At 37.2% G+C, this 22,704-nt stretch overlaps 1 protein-coding gene across 3 annotated transcripts in view; it reads right to left on the reverse strand.

The window, feature by feature from the left end:
• Positions 1-8,332: 8,332 nt before the first annotated feature.
• The window catches only part of REV3L (REV3 like, DNA directed polymerase zeta catalytic subunit), a 172,940-nt gene continuing 158,568 nt past the window's right edge, over positions 8,333-22,704 (reverse strand). For all 3 annotated transcript variants that reach the window (XM_078447223.2, XM_078447224.2, XM_078447225.2), the window contains 6 exons: positions 20,234-20,348; positions 17,106-17,243; positions 15,982-16,172; positions 14,859-15,105; positions 13,007-13,216; positions 8,333-9,507 (listed from right to left, as the gene is read on the reverse strand). In XM_078447223.2, the coding sequence (XP_078303349.2) occupies positions 9,367-9,507; positions 13,007-13,216; positions 14,859-15,105; positions 15,982-16,172; positions 17,106-17,243; positions 20,234-20,348 (1,042 nt within the window). In that variant the 3' untranslated portion in view covers positions 8,333-9,366. The remainder of the gene's footprint in view (positions 9,508-13,006; positions 13,217-14,858; positions 15,106-15,981; positions 16,173-17,105; positions 17,244-20,233; positions 20,349-22,704) is intronic.

Below are 22,704 nucleotides of genomic sequence, written 5' to 3' on the forward strand. Positions count from 1 at the left end.
TTTTTACTTTTTGCTACTGTAATTGGATGGATTACATTGCTGTGTCTTTGAGCTGATTCTTTTTCAGCTTCATCTAGTCTGTTATTGAACCCCTCTAAATGTATTTTTCAGTTCAGTTATTGTATTCTTTTGTTCTGTGACTTCTGTTTGGTACTTTCTTACATTTTGTATCTTTTTGTTGAAATTCTCTGTTCATGCATTATTCTCTTGATCTTGGTGAGCATCTTTATGACTGTTATTGTAACTCCTTACAAGGTAAATCATTCATCTGTTTCATGACTTTTTCTGGGGTTTTGCCTTGTTCTTTTGTTAGGAACACATTTCTCTGATTTTCCATGTTCCTTGACTCTCTGTGTTGGTTTCTAGATAAAACAGCCACTTCTTAAAGGGGTGGTCTCCTGTAGGAGATGATCTTTACTGTTCAACCCTTCCTAGGCCTTGGTTGTCAGTTAACATACAGTGTTACATTAGTTTCAGGTGTACAATACAGTGATTCAACAACTGTATACATTATTCACTGCTCATCACATTAAGTGTAATCTTAATCCCCTTCACCCATTTCACCCATTCCCCCACCAGTTTATTCCCTTCGGGTAACCAGCGGTTCTATACATTTAGGATTCTCTCTCACCCTCCCTTCCTCCCGCTGGTTTTTTGACCCTTTTCTTTTCTTTCTTTCTTTGTTTCTTAAATTCTACATATAAGTGAAATCATGTTTTTCTCTGACTGACGTATTTCAGTTAGCATTATACTATCTAGCTCCATCCATGTTGTTGCAAATGGGAAAATTTCATTCTTTTTTTGACTGAATAATATTCCATTGTAGGTATATGTGTGTGTATATGTCTGTATATATGTATGTATGTACTTCTTTATCCATTCATGTATTGATGGACACTTGGGTTGCTTCCATAATTTGCCTATTGTAAATAATGCTGCAATAAACAGGGGGGCATTTATCTTTTCAGATTATGTTTTTGCAGTCTTTGGATAAATTACCCAGTCAAATAGTAATTCTATTTTTAACTTTTTGAGGAACTTCCATACTGTTTTCCACAGCAGCTGCACCAGTCTGCATTCTCACCAACAGATCATGAGAATTCTTTTTTCTCCACATCCTTGCCAACACTTGCTGTTTCTTTAATTTTTTAAAAATGTTTATTTGAGAGAGAGAGAGACAGCAGGAGAGGGGGAAGAGAGAGAGGGGAGAAAGGGAGAGCAAGAGAGAATCTCAAGCAGGTTACACGCTGTCAGCACAGAGCCCAATCTGGGGCTTGATCTCATGACTGTGAGATCATGACCTGAGACCAAATCAATAATCAGATGCTTGACTGACTGAGCCACCCAGGCACCCCTGATTTGTATTTCACTGATGATGAGTGATGAGAACGTTTTCATGTGTCTATTGGCCATGGGGATGTCTTCTTTGGAAAAATGTCTGTTCATGTTTGATGCCCATTTTTTAATTGGATTTCTTTTTTGTTTTGGTGTTGTTATATAAATTCCTTATGTATTTTGGATACTAACTCTTAATGGGATATGTCATTTGCAAATATCTTCTCCCATTCAGTAAGCTGTGTTTTAGTTTGATGGATTGTTTCCTTTGCTGTGTAGAAGCTTTTTTATTTTGATGTAGTCCCAACAGTTTTTGCTTTTATTTCTCTTGCCTCATGAGACATATCTAGAAAGATGTTGGTATGACCATTATTGGAGAAATTACTACCTGTGTTGTCTTGTAGGATTTTTATGGCTCAGGTTTCACATTTAGGTCTTTAATCCATTTTGTGTTTATTTTTGTGTATGGTGTGAGAAAGTGGTCCAGATTCATTCTGTTGCAGGTAGCTCTCCAGTTTTCCCAGCACCATTTGTTGAGGCTTTTTCCCATTAAATATTCTTGACTTCTTAGAAGATTATTTGACCACATAATGGGGGATTTATTTCTGGGCTCTCCGTTCTGTTCTCTTGATCTATATGTCTATTTTTGTGCCAGTGCCATACTGTTTTGATTGCTACAGCTTTGTAGTATGCCTTATAATCTGGGATTGTGATACCTCCAGTTTTGTTCTTTTTGAAGATTGCTTTGGCTCTTTGAGGTCCTTTGTGGTTCCATACAAATTTTATGATTATTCTAGTTCTGTGAAAAAATGCTATTGGCATTTTGATAGGGATTGCATTAAATCTGTAGATTGGTTTTGGTAGTATAGCCACATTAATAGTATTTGTTTTTCCAATCCATGAGCATGGAGTATCTTTTTATTTGTGTTATCTTCAATTTCTTTCATCAACATTATAGTTTTCAGAGTACAGGTCTTTTACCTTCTTGGTTCAGTTCATCCCCAGGTGGTTTATTACTTCTGACTCAGTTATAAATAGTATTTTCTTAATTTCTCTTTCTGCTCCTTTATTCGTGTATAGAAATACAATGGATTTCTGTATATTGATTTTGTATCCTGGAACCCTACTGAATTTATCAGTTTCAGTAGTTTTTTTGGTGGAGTTTATTTAAAAAAAATTTTTTTTTGTTTTTAATATTTATTTTTTACTTTTTTTTTTTTTTTGGGTGGAGTTTTGTATATATAGCATCATGTCATCTGCAAACAGTGAAAGTTTTACTTCTTCCTTACCAATTTGGATGTCTTTTATTCCTTCCTCTTGTCTGCTGTGGCTAGGACTTCCAGTACTCTGCTGAATAACAGTAGGGGAAATACTGTCAGTTTTTCACCAGATGGGCATTTTAAACCCTTCAATTCACTGTTATTTATCAGTAATATGAGGGTGTTATGCTGGTGGTGGGTTATGTTGGGGAGCATATCAGACATGATCTCTGACTTCATGATATATAGAATTTAATGGAGAGACTGATATCAAAAGTTGGTATAAATAAGCAACTGTAATTATTATAAGCCAAAGAAGCACACAGTGATATGGGAGCGTGGACTTGGCTTTTGGTATTTTGCACCTTGGCGAGGTGTGGGGCAGAGGGTCTCACTTCAGACTTCATCTCCCTGTTCTTAGTGGTATATACCTAGTCCTGTCCCCGTCAGTGCCCAGCATCCTCAAGTTCAGTGCCTCTCTGGTTCTCATTTGCTATAGAGTAGGACTAAAGTCAACTGTGTGTGTGTGTGGCGGGGGGTGGGGGGGGGGTAGGGTGTGGTCACCTGAGTATGTGGAGTCTACGTGATCTGTGAGGTCTAACTTCTCCCTTTAAATAATTAGTTCACATCTGGGGTCTTCTGTTCCTAAACTTTTCTGGAGTTCTCTAATGCTGGCTTTCTCTTTCTTATTTTTGGGTTCATCCAACAGAAGAGGAAGAGACAAAAACATCTTTATGTCATCATCTTGAAAATAATGTCATTACTTATCTATCTCTCCCAATAGTGTGACATACTTGATGCAGTGGGTTACTTTGGTATCTTTAAATGAGCAAAATGCAGGGCACAACTTAGGTGCTCAATAAATATTTACTGAACAGCTAATAATTTATATTTGTGTAAATCTTTGCATTCACTCATATTCCCCTTCATAAAGCCTCATCAAGTAATCAGGGCAGAAGGTGTTTTTTCAAAGACTGATTGTGTGTGTGTGTGTGTGTGTTTACAGCAACCTTATTTTTAGAGCAATTGTAGGTTCACAGCAAAATTGAGTGGAAGGTAAAGAGATTTCCCATATATCCCCTGCCCCATACACATGCATAGCTACCTATTTTCAACAGCTCCCACCAGAGTGGTGCATTTGTTACAACTGATGAACCTACATTGACACATCATTATCACCTAAAGTCCATAGTTTACATTAGGGTTCACTCTGGCTGTTGTACATTCTATGGATTGGGACAAATGTATAATGACATACATATATACCATTGTAGTATCATACAGGGTAGTTCCACTGCCCTAAAAATCTTCCTTGCACCACCTATTCATCCCCTTCTCCTCCCAACCTGGCAACAACTGGTCTTTATTGCCTCCATGGTTTTACCTTTTCTTTCTTTTTTTTTTTTTTTTTTAACGTTTATTTATTTTTGAGACAGAGAGAGATAGAGGATGAACGGGGGAGGGTCAGAGAGAGAGGGAGACACAGAATCTGAAACAGGCTCCAGGCTCTGAGCTGTCAGCACAGAGCCCGACGCGGGGCTCGAACCCACGAACTGCGAGATCGTGACCTGAGCTGAAGTTGGATGCTTAGCCGACTGAGCCACCCAGGCGCCCCAACTTTTCTAAATTGTCATATAATTAGAATCATACAGTTTGTAGCCTTTCCAAGTTGTATTCTTTCACTTAGTAATATGCATTTAAGGTTCTTCTGTGTCTTTTCATGGCTTTATAGCTCATTTAATTTTAGTGCTGAATAACATTCCATTGTCTGGGTATATTCCTTCCACACTTTGGCAATTATGAATAAAGCTGCTATGTACATCCACTTGAAGGTTTTTGTGTGGGTTTTATTTTTCAACTTTAGGTAGATACCAAGTAGTGCAATTGCTGGATTGTAGGTAAGAGTATTGTTTAGCGTTGTAAGAAACTGCTGAAGTGTCTTCCAAAGTAGCAGTGCCATTTTTACAGTCCCACCAGCAACGAATGAGAGTTCCTGTCACTCCACATCCTCACCAGGATGTAGTGTCAGTTTTCTGGATATTGGTCATTCTAAGAAGTATGGAGTGATATCTCATGTCGTTTTTTTTTTTTTTTTTTTTTTGGCTTCACTTATTCTTTTTGTTTATTTTTCAATTTACATTTAAAGTTAGCATATAGTGCAACTGATTTCAGGAGTACATTCCTTAATGCCCCTTACCCATTTAGCCCATTCCCCCTTCCCACAAACCCTCCAGTAAACCTGTTCTCTATATTTAAGAGTCTCAGGTTTTGTTCCCCTCCATGTTTTTATATTATTTTTGCTTACCTTCCCTTACGTTCATCTGTTTTGTATCTTAAAAGTCCTCATGAGTGAAGTCATATGATGTCTTTCTCTGACTAATCTCGCTTAGCATAATACCCTCTAGTTTCATCCATGTAGTTGCAAAATGGCAAGATCTCATTCTTTCTGATTGCCAAGTAATACTCCATTGTGTGTGTGTGTGTGTGTGTGTGTGTGTGTGTATGTGTGTGTGTGTGTGTGTGTGTGTGTGTGTATATATATATATATATATATATATATATATATCTCACATCTTCTTTATCCATTCATCCACTGATGGACACTTAAGTTTCTTCCATACTTTGGCTATTGTCCATAGTGCTGCTATAAACATTGGGGTGCATGTGCCTCTTTGAAGCAGCATACCTGTATCCCTTGGATAAATACCTAGCAGTGCCATTGCTGGGTCGTAGGGTAGTTCTATTTTTATTTTTTTGAGGAACCTCCCCCTACTGTTTTCCAGAGTGGCTGCACCAGTTTGCATTCCCACCCCCAGTGCAAAAGAGATTCTCTTTCTCTGCATCCTTGCCAACATCTGTTGTTGCCTGAGTTGTTAATGTTAGCCATTCTGACAGGTGTGAGGTGGTATCTCATTGTGGTTTTGATTTGTATTTCCCTGATGATGAGTGATGTTGAGCATTTTTTTCATGTGTCGGTTGGCCATCTGGATGTCTTCTTCAGAGAAGTGTCTACTCATGTCTTTTGCCCATTTCTTCACTGGATTGTTTTTTGGGTGTTGAGGTTGATAAGTTCTTTATAGATTTTGGATACTAACCCTTTATCTGATACGTCATTTGCAAATATCTTCTCCCATTCTGTCGGTTGCCTTTTAGTTTTGCTGATGGTTTCCTTCGCTGTGCAGAAGTTTTTATTTTGATGAGGTCCCAATAGTTCATTTTTGCTTTTGTTTCCCTTGCTTCCTGAAACGTGTTAAGAAGTTGCTGCGACCAAGGTCAAAGACATTTTTTGCCTGCTTTCCCGAGGATTTTGATGGCTTCCTGTCTTGAATTTAGGTCTTTCATCCATTTTGAGTTTATTTTTGTGTATGGTGTAAGAAAAGTGGTCTAGGTTCATTTTTTTGCATGTTGCTGTCCAGTTTCCCCAGCACCACTTGCTAAAGAGGCTGTTCTTTATTCCATTGGATATTCTTTCCTGCTTTGGCAAAGATTAGTTGGCCGTACGTTTTTGGGTCCATTTCTGGGTTCTCTGTTCTATTCCATTGATCTGCACGTGTTTTTGTGCCAGCACCATACTGTCTTGATGGTTACAGCTTTGTAATACAGCTTGAAGTCCGAAAGAATGATTATTTTTAAGCTTCTTAATCTCTATGACCAAATTCGTAGCTTTCAAAAGGGCTGCATTTCCAGTAGGAATCATGAGAAAGACCAGAGCATGGGGTTTCTTTACTCCAAGCATATTATTTTCCTGGAACCTCCCAGTGCTTCCCTCCAACAAAGGCACCTGTGATGGTATTAATAGCAAGTCAGGTAAAGACTCTGAGCCAATAAGATGGTATTTCGATTTAACAATGCCTCAACTATCTTCCTGGTCACATTCTCTTCTCCCCAAATATACGCAGAAACCTGATTTTATAAACCCGAGAGCTCCTCTACAAGATATTTTGCTTTTTAGCCCCCCTTGGAGCTTTGCCAAAGTGAGAAAACAGCTATAGGTATGGGCGAGGAAGACACAGTGGACTCAGTGCTGTCTTTTGACGACTTCTTGAGATCTCAAATGCTAGAAGCAATCCATGACAATTTTCCTATATAGAGCAATTATGAACAGAACCCAGGGGCATTAATGGTATTAGATTTCATTCACTTTTATAAAACCCCAAATGGCTAGAGGTAACATGTCTCATCATATGGGGTGCTCTAGGCAGACTGTACTCTAAGAGATGTAAGTCTTACTGAGAGAGAATGGAACACATGTAGCCTAAAAGTAGCTACTGGTGTACCACTGCCTTCCCTCTGTTCATGGCAGAGCCCTAATGTCATTTGTAGCCAAGTGTTTTACTTTATAAAATCAAACATATGTATATTTTAAGAAATACTGTTCTGAAATTGAGAAATCAATTTGAAAGCTTATTTGATAGGCCCTCAAGGAATATCCCTATAGTTATTTTGAAAAGGTAAACAACAGAAATGGAAGGATAAAGATTACATAGCTATAAGACTTTACTTGGATAAAATACAGCTCTGGAAGAGACCTTTAGGTCATCAGCGCAGTGTGATTGCTGGCAGGGACTGTGTGCCTCCTGAGACTAATGGAGATGTACCTGTGACAATTAGCAGGGCTGAATAGAGTCCACAGACTCTCTGGGTGGCCTGCTTCAGCCCTCACAGGACTACCTCCTCTCAAAATTCTTCAATTTGCTCTCTGTTCACATTTTTATCAGTTTTTCCCAGTGTCTTAGCCTTCTTCACAGACACTAAGGAAACTGAAGTTCATACAGAATGGAGTATTATAGGTTCAGCATTTGCCTGTTTCCCACTCTTGACTGGGCTGTGGGAATGGGGAAGAGAGATAGTTGTGGGTAACTTTTGTTAAGAGTTCACATCTAGGGAAAGGAACACACTGGTGGGAAGTGGGCAAACTTAAGCCAATGTTAATGACATTCACTCTCCAGCATTACTCGAATGTTTTCTTTTTGTGGTCTGGGTGAAATACAAAACTTGTATTAACAGCTGATCAAAAAGGCAGGGAAAGTAATTAGGAAAGTATGCCGCAAGCTTCTTGCAAAATATTTTTTTGGTTAAAAAAGTCCAAGTTTCAGTACCCTCACAGGTGACAGTTACTAAACAGCAAAGGGGTCTCCTTTAAAAAGGTAGTCTAACAGACTCGGAGGACAGTGTTACAAGGGACATACTTCCCTACCGAAAAGGGATCCAGAGATAGGGGAAGAATGTAAACCTAGCTAGCTTTGGGCACTTGTGGTTTAACAACGATTAGTTTGGTTGTGTTCAGTTATAAAGTGTTCAGTTAATAAAGATATTAAGAATGGTTATTCTGTTGAGAATACTATGTCCAGTTTCAAGGGGAAAGCTGATGTGAGTGGGAATCCTAATAGCACAGAACTTAGAAAAGAGAAAGTAATTCTTATTTCCATATTGTTTTCTATTGAAAAAAATTGGTGTTTAATTTTTTTAAAAGGAATAATGTAATTATTGTTTTCCCTCTGCAAAGTCCTGGCTTCAAGACTAGTCATGTCTAAATGAAAATGTACACAGAAACCCTAACAAGTAGCTTCTAACAACTATAAAAGGATGAGAGCTAGACTAGACTACTTGTGCTGCCCTCCTCCCTTTTAATTTGTAGCATCAATTGGAATATAACAATGAATTAAGTTTACCTCATTACTAAGATGCAACCATCACAGGCTAATACAACAGGTGGAGAAATACCACTTAGACCAAGATAAAATCACACTGCCATATTTCATATTTTATTCAATTTTAATATGGTTTCCATTATTAACTTTTAAAACAAAATGATTTCCAGTTTAGAAAACAATGCACTGACCACATAATTCCTTTTTAATTTTATACAGTTATACAAATATTCTAAATACACATTTTGTGTTCAAGATGATGGCAAATAAGATTAACTGTACAGTACATAAGGAAAGAAAATATTTTAAGCATATTTAGAAGCAATAGAAATGTCTATACAAAACAAGCAAAAATGGAATAAAATTTTTATTTTTAAAGTATTGCAACAGGCCCACAGGTTTGTAACAAAAATGTCTTTGCACAGTTCCTCACAATGCCCCATTAATAGCTAAAGCAAGACAGCGGTTTTAGAAAATAAGGTTTCAAAATGCTACACATGGTACTATTGTTTGCACAGTTTGATCAAAATAACAACTCTACTCTGAGTCAAGCAAAACCTAGAGGAAATATACCTAACAACTTGAAAATCATTTGTATAAAATTCATTGCACATTATTTTACTCAGTTGTCTGAAAAGTAAAAAAGTGTATTTACAAAATATTTCGCAGTCAAAATTATAAAGTGAATGAGTATCTCTAAGTAACACGTCTTGATACAGACAGTTCAAGGAAAACACACGAATGGGTTTTTTTTTTTTTTTTCTTTTGTCTTGTTTTGTTTTTTTTTAAAGAGGTTTTCAGTGCTCCTTCCACAGGGAAGTCAGTATGATCTACGCAAATGGATTTACAAGATGTTACACATACCGGAGCAAATTCAACACATACGTTATAAAACAATGTTAAAAAGGTGTAAGGATGGAGACTTTGTACATTGTAAGAAGTGAGCTATTCAGAGATCGATAAGAACAATTTTTAATTCAGTTAGCATAAAAGCCTTCATAGTCTTCAGATAATAGACAGTGAACATACTTGACTCGATGAAAGTTGAAAAAGCACCATGCACAACAGTTTAGTGGTAAACACTGAAAAAATAGCACCTGGAATTCTGTGATACTGACAATTTAAAACTGGTCTAGTAATTGCCGGAGATATGGTGCCTTGGATAATTCTCTATTTACTCGGGAGAGTTTGAAATGTACGGGGCAATTCAGAGATACACACGGGATATGTCGATCAAAGCACCCTGTACAGTTCTTGCATATCTGAAAGTATAAGAGGAATACATAAAACAATAGGAGAGGTCCTATGTATATGTGTTAACAAACTTTTATAGTCCCTCCTCTCTGACCCACCACAGATTACTGGCAGACAAATAACATTTATTACAAGAAGTTTCATTACTTTTCATCCCTGAAGCCTCACCTACCCTATGTTGAGGCATTTCTAACAGGTAAGTACTGATACATGGATTTCTTTTCAATAAACTCAGTACAGTACTATAAATGTTTTTTCTCTAACTTATGATTTTTCTAGCTTACTTTATTGAAAAAATACAGTGTATAATCCATGTAACATACAAATATTGTTCCTCAGCTGTTTGTTATTAGTAAGGCTTCCGGTCAACAGCAGGCTATTAGTTAAATTTTTGGACAGTCAAAATTCATATGTGGATTTTTGTCTAGGAGAGAGTAGTTACCCCTAACTCCTATGTAGCTCATAGGGTATATTAAGATTCATATAATAAGGTCAAAGGTATGTTAAGATTCATATAATAAGCTATCCAATTACCATTAAAGACCGTCTTTTAAATGAGCCATAAACAATATTTTTCACATTACTCAGATTTATCTTTTCAGACGCCAATAAAAAAGTTATCCAAAGGGGATACCAAATAGCTGCTTCTGCTCTAGATTTGTCTTTTGAGAGAAAAATCAAACTGCTCTAGTTCATTCTCTCATCTGTATTAGTCAAGTGAAGAGGAGTTTTCCTGAGGTTACTGTACCAATTATTATGATGCTGTCCAAACAAACTGCTGAGAAACTGTGTACTTACTCTGTGTTCTCTGATGACAAAGTATGCTGTTCTTCTATGAAGTCTTTCACTAAGGAGATCTCTGCCACGAGACTCAAAACTATCCCCAAATACAGAAGTTCTGTATTGAGGCTATACGTACTGCAGCTATATTCAGGTGTCAGGACAAACTGATAAATGCTTATGCAACTCTCTGTGCTTGTCTGATAAATAAGCCAGGATGGAATTACTTGCTTCTTTAAATTTAACTCTATGTTGAGTTTCAAGATCTGTTACTGGTGATTTCAACCCTGAGCACTATAGCTAAATTCAGCTTATGTTTAAAAACTCAAAACACCACAACCGGGATACTTACTTAGCTCATTAAAAAAAAAAAAAAAAAAAAAGGCTGCTTTAGTCTTTCTTTTTGCTATCCTCTGAAAATTTTTGAAAAAATAAGCCAATCAGATGCTTATTTCATTCCTTATTCTTTTCTGTTTATTATTAAAAGTGTTTGAGGTGATGGAAATTTTCTCTGAGATTTGCTATGGCTGTCTAGAATCTTACGTGTAGTGTTTAATTGGGAGTTAAAATTTCCCCAAGTGGCAACAATCATTTTGTTTTGAGTTTATAATGAATTTCTAGCTTTATAGCATTGTATTGAAGAGTGTAACAGGGAGAAGGTTAAGCAATGGACTGAAAGGTAGCAGGTAGGTGCTAGAATGGAGAAAGACTAATAAAGCATACTAAAGAGTTTGAATTTTATCAGACAGAAAGAGAAAGTACCAGACTTGTACTTTTAAAATGTAATTTTAGGGGCGCCTCGGTGTCTCAGTTGGTTACGCATCCATCTCTTGATTTCTTCAGGTCATGATCTCACAGTTTGAGTTCGAGCCCCACACTGGACTTCACGCCGACAGTGCAAAGCCTGCTTGGGATTCTGGGCCCCCCCCCCCCCCAAATAGGTAAAATAAACTTAACGCTGGCTAGAATGATCTATTTTTTTAAGAATGGAGACAGCGGCAGGGGGTCAGGCTAGGAAGCTGCTGCAGGAGTTTAGGGCAGAGAGGATGGTGGTTTGGACTAGGATGATAAAAGGAAGGAAGGAGAAAAGTGAGGGTATTTAAGAAGTATATGGGAGAGGGGAAAAAAAATCAACTTATTTCAACAGCTAGGTTTCTGTGGTTGCATCAAAATAATCATACCTTTAAGATTCTACCATCCTTAATGAAATGTTTAATGGATTCTAGATGACTGGCTATATTCTCTAAAACTTAACAATTTTGCTAGTACAAAATGTGGCAGCTAGAATGGTACAGAGCAAATAGTCTATGCTTTATCAATCCTTAATCATCTTCATATGATGCTCAAATTTTTTAAGAGCCTAGTCTCCTAAGACATGGTTTCTCTCCCTGTTCACCTTCATGGCAGCTAAGTTTGATACTCTGCCTTGGTTCAAAAGCTTCTTTACCTTGAGGACAAGGTGCAGAGGCTGGCCTTCATATCCTGGTTTGAATTCTATTAGGACTGTGAGGAATGATTTTATAAGAGAATTTACAACGTCAGAAGTAGACAGGACCCGTGAAAGAACTCTGATAAAACCAAGGAAGGACAAGTCCAATATAATGAAGTCCAGACTAGAATCCTGATGTCCCTCCTTATTATCAGCATGGTTCACTTTTTTCCTTTTTTTTTTAATGTTTATTTTTGAGAAAGACACAGAATCTGAAGCAGGCTCCAGGCTCTGAGCTGTCAGCACAGAGCCCGATGCAGGGCTTGAACTCACGGGACTGCAAGATCATGACCTGAGCCAAAGTCGAACGCTTAACCGACTGAGCCACCCAGGCGCCCTATGGTTCATTTTCCACTAAATCATACTGCCTCTCAATTATCTGGTTGGTTTTTAAACATTTCAATAACTTTATATATTGCTCTTATAACACAAAATAAACTTCACTCCGAAGTTGTTCTTCTCTAGCCTGAAAGCAAAAAATGTACTGGCAATACAATGGTTTAAAAGGTACAATCGCTCCTTTAAGAAATACTTTTTTTTTTTTAATGTGCTAGGATAATGTTTCCTCAGATTTAATTTTCCAACTTAAAGAGGTTTCTGCTGTTTATTACTGGTAGAATTCCCACATTTGAAAAAGCATCTCTGTATCCCAGCCTGGCTACTTATCAGCAGCATAACATAGGGCAAATACTTAGCCCTCTTGTGTCTGTTTACTCATTTGTAAGAGGTCTCTAGCATATAATAAGACTCAATCATGTTAACTATTAATTTTCTATCTAGACTCTTAGACTGTGAACCTTTCAAGTTTACCAGCAATTCTCTAGGACAACCAGATTTTTATGAGAATGGTAAATAGACATGATAGAGAAACTGGTAAATATTATAAAAGAAATTGGGTAGAGGTACATTGTAGTTCTAGGTTTTAATAAACAATACACTATTCCATAAAAACAAAAATAAATTATGAAACAACAAAACTAAAAGACAATGTATGGACCAGGAGAAGATATTTGCAAATTACATATCTGATAAAGGGTTAGTATCCAAAATCTTTACCAAGCCATCTTTAAGTAATTTAGTTCAATTATATTTTTGATATTTTGATTATATATTATAATCAGATTATATATTTTGATACTAGAATCTTTACTCCTACTTTTCATACCAGTTTCGTATCTCAAACTATACCTCAAGGGTTGATGATATTTCCCGGAAAGGTCTAGCAAAGAAGGCCGTACCTTTACAAGTTGCTCCTGTTTACGTTCCAACTCCCGAATTTCTTGGTTGAGGATGACTGCAACATGCTGAGGCTGGCTCCGACATTTACCACAGATGCCATGCTGAGTCAGGTCATCACACACAGGACAGTGCAAAGTAGTGAAATACTGTGAAATAGTGCCTTTCCGCCCTTCAAGTTCGCTTCGAGAGGAGCTGGTGGCTTTCTGTATCTATGAAAACATTAATTCAGAAATAAGTTTTGGAGAAGGGGGGTGGTGGTGGGTGATGGGGATTAAGGGCACACTTATCATGATGAGCACTGAGTAATGTATGGGATTGTTGAGTCACTATATTGTACACCTGAAATAAAAGAACACTGTATGTTAACTATAGTGGAATAAAAACTTAAAAAGTTAATGAAACTCTGATCCAGCTTCACAGTAGAGCCACTGCTCTCATGCTAACTAACTGCAGGTTTACGAAGGCACTATTTCCTTCTTCCAACAAGTACTAAGTAGCTACTCTATGTCAGGTACTGTTCTACATAATGGGGCTACAGAAATGGACTAAATCCTTTTTACAGAGCTTATGTGTTAATATCGTCAGATATGATGTTTTTCTTTTTTTCTTTTGGGAAAAAAACAGTCTCCTGCCACTCAGATTTTTGGTTGAGATACATAGATGTGTGAGATCATCCAGGGCACTGGAGAGGGCAATGGAAGAAATCCACATTGAGAGTGGATACTGTTTAAGGCTGCACAACTGGGCCATGGAAACAAGGCAAGAAAAGGGTTAAAAGTAACTTGGTAGGCAGTAGGGTGCAAAATTCAAGCAAAAGTAAACCTGGAGAATTTCAAATGTAATTAGGCTGTGTCACCTAAGCATTCTTCATTTGAAGCTAATACTAGTTTCAGAGACTTGACTTCTGGAACTGTTTTTACACTGAAATAACATTATCATGTGGTTATTATACCCTTGGTGTCTCCTCCTGTATCTTACAAATCACTCTTCATAGAGATTATTAGGTCAGTCTGTTAACAAATGCCATTGGTTTAACATTCTTCCTGCTGACGAAATGAAAATCAGTAACAGTGTTCCAGTGCAAAGCCAGGATACAGCATCACAGATGTTGGCCAGCACAGCTTCTCTGAAGCACAGCCTCAACCTCAGTATTAGTTTCCTTGAGGCCATATGTGCTTGCTGAGAAAGTAAAAGTAATTTGAAGATCAACTTTCACCAGTTTCCCTGAATACCATCAGTCTTTCACAGTCTGAGATAATAGCAAATGACTGAGCAGATCTAATTCTCAACAGCAGACTGAAACTGCTCCTCTCCTCGACTAATGTAGCGCAGATTATTACACAATCACCTATAGTTCCTTCAGGCTTCCAATGAGCTAACTAAGAAGAGTTCAAGCAAAACTCCCTTTGCTAAGATTCCACATTCCATGTTTTACTTTAGTATAATGCTATTTTAACATTACTTCTTTAGTTTGATTTCTTCAGCACTATGTCTAGACACTGTATTCTATATACTAAACACCCACTTTTAAGGAATTTTGGTTCTCCATTTATTTATTAGCTGGTTTATTAAGTATTTACTACTGACATAGTGGTGGGATTTATTTTAATATTCTGCAACCTGGCTAGTCTGACAGAAACTGGGAAGGTGTTTGTAGAAAACTTAAAAGTTTTTTTTTTTTTTTTTTTTTTTTAGGAAACCAGAAGAGTGTGGCACCTTTGTCAGTTTAGGATAATAGAGTATCCACGTTGCCTCTCATAGCACAGAACTAAAATCTTTAGTTCTACTAGAAATTGCAAGTGAATTCTCTCTACAGTCACAGCACAGGTATATACTATTTAGTAGGCTTACCCTAGGTAATTCATGATACCAGCTGAAGACATCAATACCAATAAGTGAGAAGATTCTTGCCAGGGGTGGAAGGATCTGCTTGGTGATATAGTAAGTGGCATTCAGTCTCAGAGTCGGGTCCTGCAGCACTTCCACTGGGCGCTTCACCAACTGGATAAGTGGTATTCCAGGAGCCCCATAAATGATGACGTATGGCACTCGCTCTCCAACTCGAGGCTCAGAGCGCCGATCATAAGTAAGCATTTTCCTATTTAAAACCACATAAATATTCACTCAAAGGCTGTTATGGAAGGCATCTTACTAGCAGATTAAGGGAGAGTGAAATAATTATGAAACCACGAGATTACAACTTCAAGTTACAACTTTCTTGAGAGCTATATACATTTGACTCAGCACCAAATGGATATAATGTTAAGAGTTTAAAACTTGATCTGTAAATCATTGCTGTGAAAAACAACATGAGTTGCCATATATCAACTAGCTTAAAATGTATTAATTTCTATCTCCTAAGAGTCAGAATGATCATAAATCCAACAGTGAAAGAGAAATTTAGCTCGTTAGATGATCTGACTCTAGAATGATGCCATCTAAGTGCTTTGGTAGATCCCTATTAAGGACCACCTAGGGATTTTGATGTGGGAAAATGACAATTCAAGCTCTGTACAAGATTAAAATTTCACTGAATTTAGTTTCCCAAGAGAAGCCCAGAAAAGGAGTTCCTTCTTCCTCTTCAGAGCTTACAAAGTATGGGGGAGCATCTATTTACCATTAGTGAGGCTTCATTGGGGCAGGTGAAGAAACAATTATGTGCCTGTGGACTAGGTATCTTTTCATCTATTTCAAACCACTCAGCATCCTAGGACAACACTTGTTAGGTACAGAGTTGTGCTGTTGTATGCATCATTACTGCCCCCCCCCCACCCCACCTTTTAATGTTTGTTTGAGAGTGAGCGAGCATGAGCAGGGTATGGGTAGAGAGAGAGGGAAACAGAAAATCCGAAGTAGGATCTGCACTGTCAGTGCAGAGCCCAACATGGGGCTTGAACCCATGAACTGTGAGATCATGACCTGAGCTAAGACAGATGCTCAACCAAATGAGCCACCCAGGTGCCCCCATCATTACCTTGTAAGTTCAAGGGCTGGCACACAAGCTCCAGGTTTATAAGAGGAACTTCCTCTGTATTCCTTGGCAAAGATAAAATCTTGGATGCTGGCTTTTCCTTCTAGAAGCTTCATACACTGTCGCTGAACATACTGTTTAATTAAACTTATGTCTCTTGTTTCAAATAGCAGCTTTAGAGAACGCTCAAGTATCTTAAAAAAAAAAAAAAAAAAAGGATACATTCATAAAGATAAAATACCCCCTAGTATATTTAATCACTGTTGCTATATTTTCTGGAAATATTTCTACTAGGAAATGACTGACATGCAGTGGATTTATGGAATGGATTGAATTTAAATTAGTTCTGGGTGAAAGTTCTGTATTTTGTGAATACTGGAACCAATATATATTTACTCATTAAGTTTGCTAATTTAGCTTAAGCACAATTCTACCCTTGGAGAAAGAATGCAGTGGATTTCTCTTCCAAGGACCAGTATTAAATAATATCTCAAGTTCACATAACATTACATATATAGCATAACATACTGACACACTGACAATAGTCCATCTATTACGCTTTTTATGCTCTTAAAAAACTCAGTGTGTAGAGTACTATTCCCATTTATACCATTTATTTTTAGTTTGTTACAGGAGTCTGGACCTGAGTAAATAAAAAATATAAAATACTATGGGTAAAATTACCGTGGTTGAGAAATTTAGGTAATTTATGGTACCACTGTTCAGAAATCTTTCTAACTTGTGTTAATAACTCAGTTTATCTAGAATGGATTACTTATAAAATTTTTCCATTGCTAGTTTTCTTTATCCTGCTCCCTAGCTTTTGGGTGTTGTTATATGATAACATATCATCATCCAGGTGATAGGTAGGAAATTCTTGTCAAGTTCATGTGTTGTTTTTCAGTAATTGTGATAAAAGATAAGGTGAGGGAAGAAGTCAGAAACTAAGGACTAAAATCAAATAAGTCATTTTCATTAGAAATGAAATTCTCAAAATCATATAGTTCCTCCACTGATAGTTACACACAAAGAGACTAGGAGGACCACCTCATGTGTGTTTAAGCTAAAGAATCTGGTGAAAATCCTACTTATTTCTTAAAGATGAACACAAGATAGATAAACCTTACCTTAGAAACAGCAGGGCAGGAATCTCTTCTGACGGTTTCTATTCCTTTTGCATCAAATACCGGGTCCTTTTGATCCAGTGTTTCATACATGTAACCCACATACCTCTTTTTTGTTTGTAAGACACAGGGCAAATATACCTGTGATGGATTAACAAAACGCCTCTAAATAACCATTTTTCCCTACCATGAATATCTTATTTTTATGTCTTTTTCTTTTTAAAAAATGTTTATTTTTGAGACAGAGGGAGAGGGAGACAGAGGATCTGAAGCAGGCTCTGTGCTAATAGAAGAGAGCCCAATGTGGGGCTTGAACTCATGATCCATGAGATCATGGCCTGAGGCAGTCAGATCCTTAACCAACTGAGCTACCCAGGCACCCTTTTTCTCTCTTTAACCAAATTAATAAAAAATCAATTCCAAAAACCCCCATTAAATATTGCTTAGCACCAATGAAATTCATGATATAACATTTAAACATAAAGCACACAAAATTAGTTAGTTGTCTTTATTTCCTTCCCACTCAACTCCTTTGTTTGCACTATCAAATTTTGTCCCTACTGCAACTGATGCTACTCTCTCAAAAGTCTATTAAAAATTAAAAATCACTTTAAATAACACTTATATATTTAAAAGTTAATAAGTACAACATTAAAAGTTATAAGAGACTATATAATGAAAAGCCCTCATCCCCCATCCTCTACTGTCTTTGACCTAGAGATGCCTAGAGGCATCCTCTATTGATTTCCTGTATAGCCTTCCAGAGATATTTATACATATGAATGGTAGCTTACCGTATACATCGTTTTGTACTTTGCTTATTTTAATAATTTATCTTGGAGAATATTCCATCCTTGTACAGAAAGCTCCTTTTATTTTGTAGGTATAGTAGTCCATGATGGGAGGATATCACAATTTATGTAACCAGTTACATACTACTGTGGGTCATTTAGGATGTTTCCAATCTTTTGTTATTACAAATAGTGTTCCAGTGAACAATCTTGCATGGATTAATCTACTGAATTCCCTGAAGTTGAATTCCTAGATTAAGGGTCCAATGGACCTACCAAACTGGTCCTTTCTTCTGTCCTCAAACATTATCAATAATTATACTAAGTATAAAATGGTCTAAACATCCCAATTAAAAGGCAGAAGTGATCAGATTGGATCTGATCAAAAAATGAAACAAAGCAATAAACTACTAGAAATCCACTTCAAATACAAGGACATAAAAAGGTTAAAAATAAAAAATGGAAGATACACATGCTAACACTAATCAAGAGTGTTTTATCATCAGAAAAAAGTAGATTTCAAGACAAGTATTATCAAAGATAAAAATAACAATTTATCAAGAAGATACATAATCCTAAATGTGTATGTACCTAGAAAGAAAACTTCAAAATATCTGAAATAGAAACTGGCAGAACTAAAAGTTTTGCAGTTTTTTGCTTTTATGTTTCGGTCTGTGATCTATTTCAGGTAAGTTTTCATGTCTGGTGCTATTTTCTAAGCAGGCCATACTCTTCATTTGTGCCAGATGGGTTGTGTCCATAGTACCATACATGTACTTCATTCTTACTTTGTTTTCTAACTGTTCTCCCCATCTCTGCCCCAATCAGAATGCTCACTCTTCAGGGCAGATACCATATCTGAGTCCTCTTTGAATCTCTTCTATGACAATTCTTGCTTCAAAGTAGGTACTTTTATCCTTTCCACACCCGTTTTCTTTTCTTTTCTTTTTTTTTTTTTTCCACACCCGTTTTCTTAAATCAACCATCTAATTCCTACGGATCCTTCTTTCTCAGTATCTCCTGAATTGCTCTTTATCTTCCCTAGTTCAGGTTATACAGGCTGCATCCTGTCCTGAGCTTCTCCCCTTCCCAAACCATCTTGTATACCACTGTGAGACTAATCCTCCCCAAACAGCTCTGATCATGTCATGTTCTTGTTTGATACACTTTTCTGAATCAGGTTTGAACATTTTAGTTTGGTATTCAAGACACTCTACAATCTGGTCTTAAGTTTATTTTCTAGAGTTCTCTCCCACTATATTCCCATATTGTGCTTTTCCAACTCCCTATCCTCCTACATGCCATTTTCTTCTATGCAGAATGACTGCAGCCCCATGGCTGCCCATTGAAATTCTAACCATTTTCTGAGACACAGTGCAATATTACCTCCTCATGGAAGTACTCCTCCATGGAGTCTCCTCATCCAGCCCAAGATGACATAATACCTCCTTTTCTTTGTGCTCTTACAGTGTTTAGGGAGACTGCTCATGATTATTGGCTCTTAGTGGGACTGTGTCTTATGCTTCTTTGCATTCCACACCTCTCCTAGCTTAGTAGCTTTTATATGGAAAGAACTAAATACATATATGATATGGAAGGTAAAGTGAAAAGAGTCTAATAAGGTCCTTATGGCAGACTGTACTGTCCAAATAAATAATATCTGCCATTCCACATGACCTTACAATGTGATAATGGGACATTCTTCCCATTAAGAGATGGGAATCTATGCTCTCTCTTAAATCTAGACAGGCTGTGATGTGGTGTGACTTTGAGACTAGGTCATAAAAAACAGAACTGCTTTTGTCTATTTTTCTTTGGGATGTTCATTCCTGGAACTCAGCGCCATCATGCTGTGAGGAAGAACAAATAATCCCAGGGAAAGGCCAAATGTAGGTGTTCCAGCTGACAGCCCCAGCTGATGTTCCCAACAGCAGCCAGCATCAACCCCCAGACAGCAGAGTGAGCAGGCTTCAAGTTGTATCACCTTCAGCCATTAAGTTTCCCAGCTAAGGATCTAGACACTGTGGAGCGGAGACATGCGTCCTCGCTGCACCTCTTCTGAATTCCTGACCCATAAAATCCATAAGCATAATAAAAGAGTGGCTGTTGTATATCATTAAGTTTGGGGGGGGGGGGTCTGTTACACAGCAATAGTTAATTGGAACAAAAGGGGTTTTTTTTTGAGAAAATTATACAAAACTCAGGGAAAATATTTTAAATACAACACTTTATAGGCATTATACTGTTACTGATTCTGAAAATGTATTATACAAGACCAAAATCTCCAGAAGGTATGTGAATTTCATCTGTTATTTCCAGTATTAATTATATTTCTCTTACCTTTTCAAACTTCAATTTCACTGGTTTAGGATTGGTAGCAGTTACAGCTTCAGCAATTTCCTGACCAATCTTAAAAGACTGCTCCTTAGTAGCTCCTTTCAGTAGCACAAACATACTAAGAGGGTTAAAAACGAGATCGTTGTAACAAAAAAATTTCATCAAGAGTAACTTTACTTTCCTGGATAATACCCTAATACCAAAGAAAGCTTTTTCGCCCCTTTTCCTTATGAAGTTGCTTCCTGTTTAAGCTTTCTTGCTTTATCATACTTTCCTTGTATTATTACAGATTTTAAAAAACATCTAATATTTCTAGTTTAGCTTCACACAGACCAGCTCAGCTGTCAGAGATGCCAAGAAGGTCTTGGGTCATTCCTAGACAATAATGGCTTTATATGATGCACCTTTACATCAGTCATAAAATAAAAGAAAATGTGATTATAAAGAAATGAAAAATTTACTTGTGATATGGGAGGAAATTTCCTTCCAGAACCACCCAACTTAAAAAAGACACACATATATTTTGTAATATATGTTCACTGAAGACAATGTCAGAAAACATAAAGCACAAAGAAGAAAACAGCCCCCTAATCTGACCATTCAGAAAATAGGCACTACAAACCTTTCTGTATATCTGTAAATCTCTTCTCCTTCGGGATCACAGATCAGATTGTTGGATAACTTTCTTCTTTCATTTAATTGTACATCATAACATTTTCTCACACTGCTTAGTTCTTTTACATTATTTTAACAGTTGTACTGTATTTCAATGTACAGATGTATCATAATTTAACCAAACCTCAATCACTAGAAATTTAGGTTACTTAAAATTTTTTTTGCTAATATTTCACATATAATAATTTGGCACACCTCTGGTTGTATCCTTAGAACAAATTTCTATCAGTGAAATTTCTGGGTAAATGGTATACTCTAAAAATATTTTTTGAAAGGTACTGTCAAACTGAATTCCAGAAAGAAATTTCTGATGTACAATTCCACCAGCAGTATATGCAGGTCAAGATGGAAGGATTTCTGGGGTGCCTGAGTGGCTCAGCCAGTTAAATTTCTGACTTGGGCTCAGGTCATGATCTCAAGGCTTGTGGGTTTGAGCCCCATGTCGGGCTCTGTGCTGACAGCTCAGAACCTGGAGCCTGCTGGGATTCTGTGTCTCCTTCTCTCTCTCCACCCCTCCCCTGCTCACATGGTCTGTGTGTGTCTCTCTCTCAAACACAAACATTACATTTTTTAAAATTATGTGTTTTGTTAAAAATTATACCTCAATGAAGTTGATATCTTAAAAAATATTATTATAGGCTACATATATGAGATTTTACCCAGTAGTTAGTGGGTTTGAGTCCATCTATGTTGCTTTGGCCAGTTTTATTTGGAGCTAAGCTTCAAGACTGCTGGCCAAGATTAATGGACATTTTTGATCACTTAACAGAATGGAGGTGACTATCCTACAAAAAGAGAAAGACTGTTTTAAAATAAGTTTCTCTGTCACTGGTGCTTTTAATCTAGTTAAGTAACAATCATCTTTGGGTTGAGAGATCCAAGCACACATACAGAGTGTGATTTTCACATAGTAGGGCGTGAGTGGGGATATTAGAACAACCTAGAAAGCCTTTCTCAATTATACTCAGGTGACTTTTTCTAGACATTCGGATTCTAGCTCCACACCACTCTTCTGCTGCCACTCTATATAAGAGCTATTACCACTACTATAGAGAATTCCTATAACTGATGGGAGTAGGTCATATTCCACTAGGGTGTAGTAAATATGACTGAGAACCACTCTTCTATAAAATAACTGTTTAAACCACTTGTCAGTAATATTATAACTTTGTATGGTGATAGCTGGTAGCTATACTTATCATGGTGAGCATTTTGTAATGTATATAATGGTCATATCACTGTATTGTATACCTGAAACTAATACTGTATATCAATTTTATTTTTTAAAGTTTATTTTTGAGAGAGCAAGAGTACATGAGTAGGAAAGGAGCAGAGAGAGGAAAAGAGAACCTCAAGTAGGTTCTGCACTGTCAGTGTGTAGTATGACGTGGGGCTTGAGCCCAACATGGGGCTTGAACTCATGAACCACGAGACCATGACCTGAGCTGTAATCAAGAGTCAGACACCTGGGGCGCCTGGGCGGCTCAGTCCGTTAAGCATCTGACTTTGGGTCAGGTCACGATCTCACGGTTTGTGGGTTCAAGCCCTGCGTCAGGCTCTGTGCTGACAGTCACAGCCTAGAGCCTGCTTCAGATTCTGTTTCCCTCTCTCTCTCTCTGCCCCTCCCCCGCTTATGCTCCGTCTCTCAAAAATGAATAAATGTGGGGGGAAAAAAAAGGGTCAGATGCTTAACCAACTGAGCCACCCAAGCACTCCCAGTTATATTTTAATAAAAAATATCATTTAATTGAAAAAAGAAATAGTGTGTTTATTATACTTTCTAAATGGACAATAATGCA

This window comes from Panthera onca, chromosome B2 (assembly GCF_046562875.1).
Source record: "Panthera onca isolate mPanOnc1 chromosome B2, mPanOnc1 haplotype 2, whole genome shotgun sequence".
NCBI classification, from domain to species: Eukaryota; Metazoa; Chordata; class Mammalia; order Carnivora; family Felidae; genus Panthera; species Panthera onca.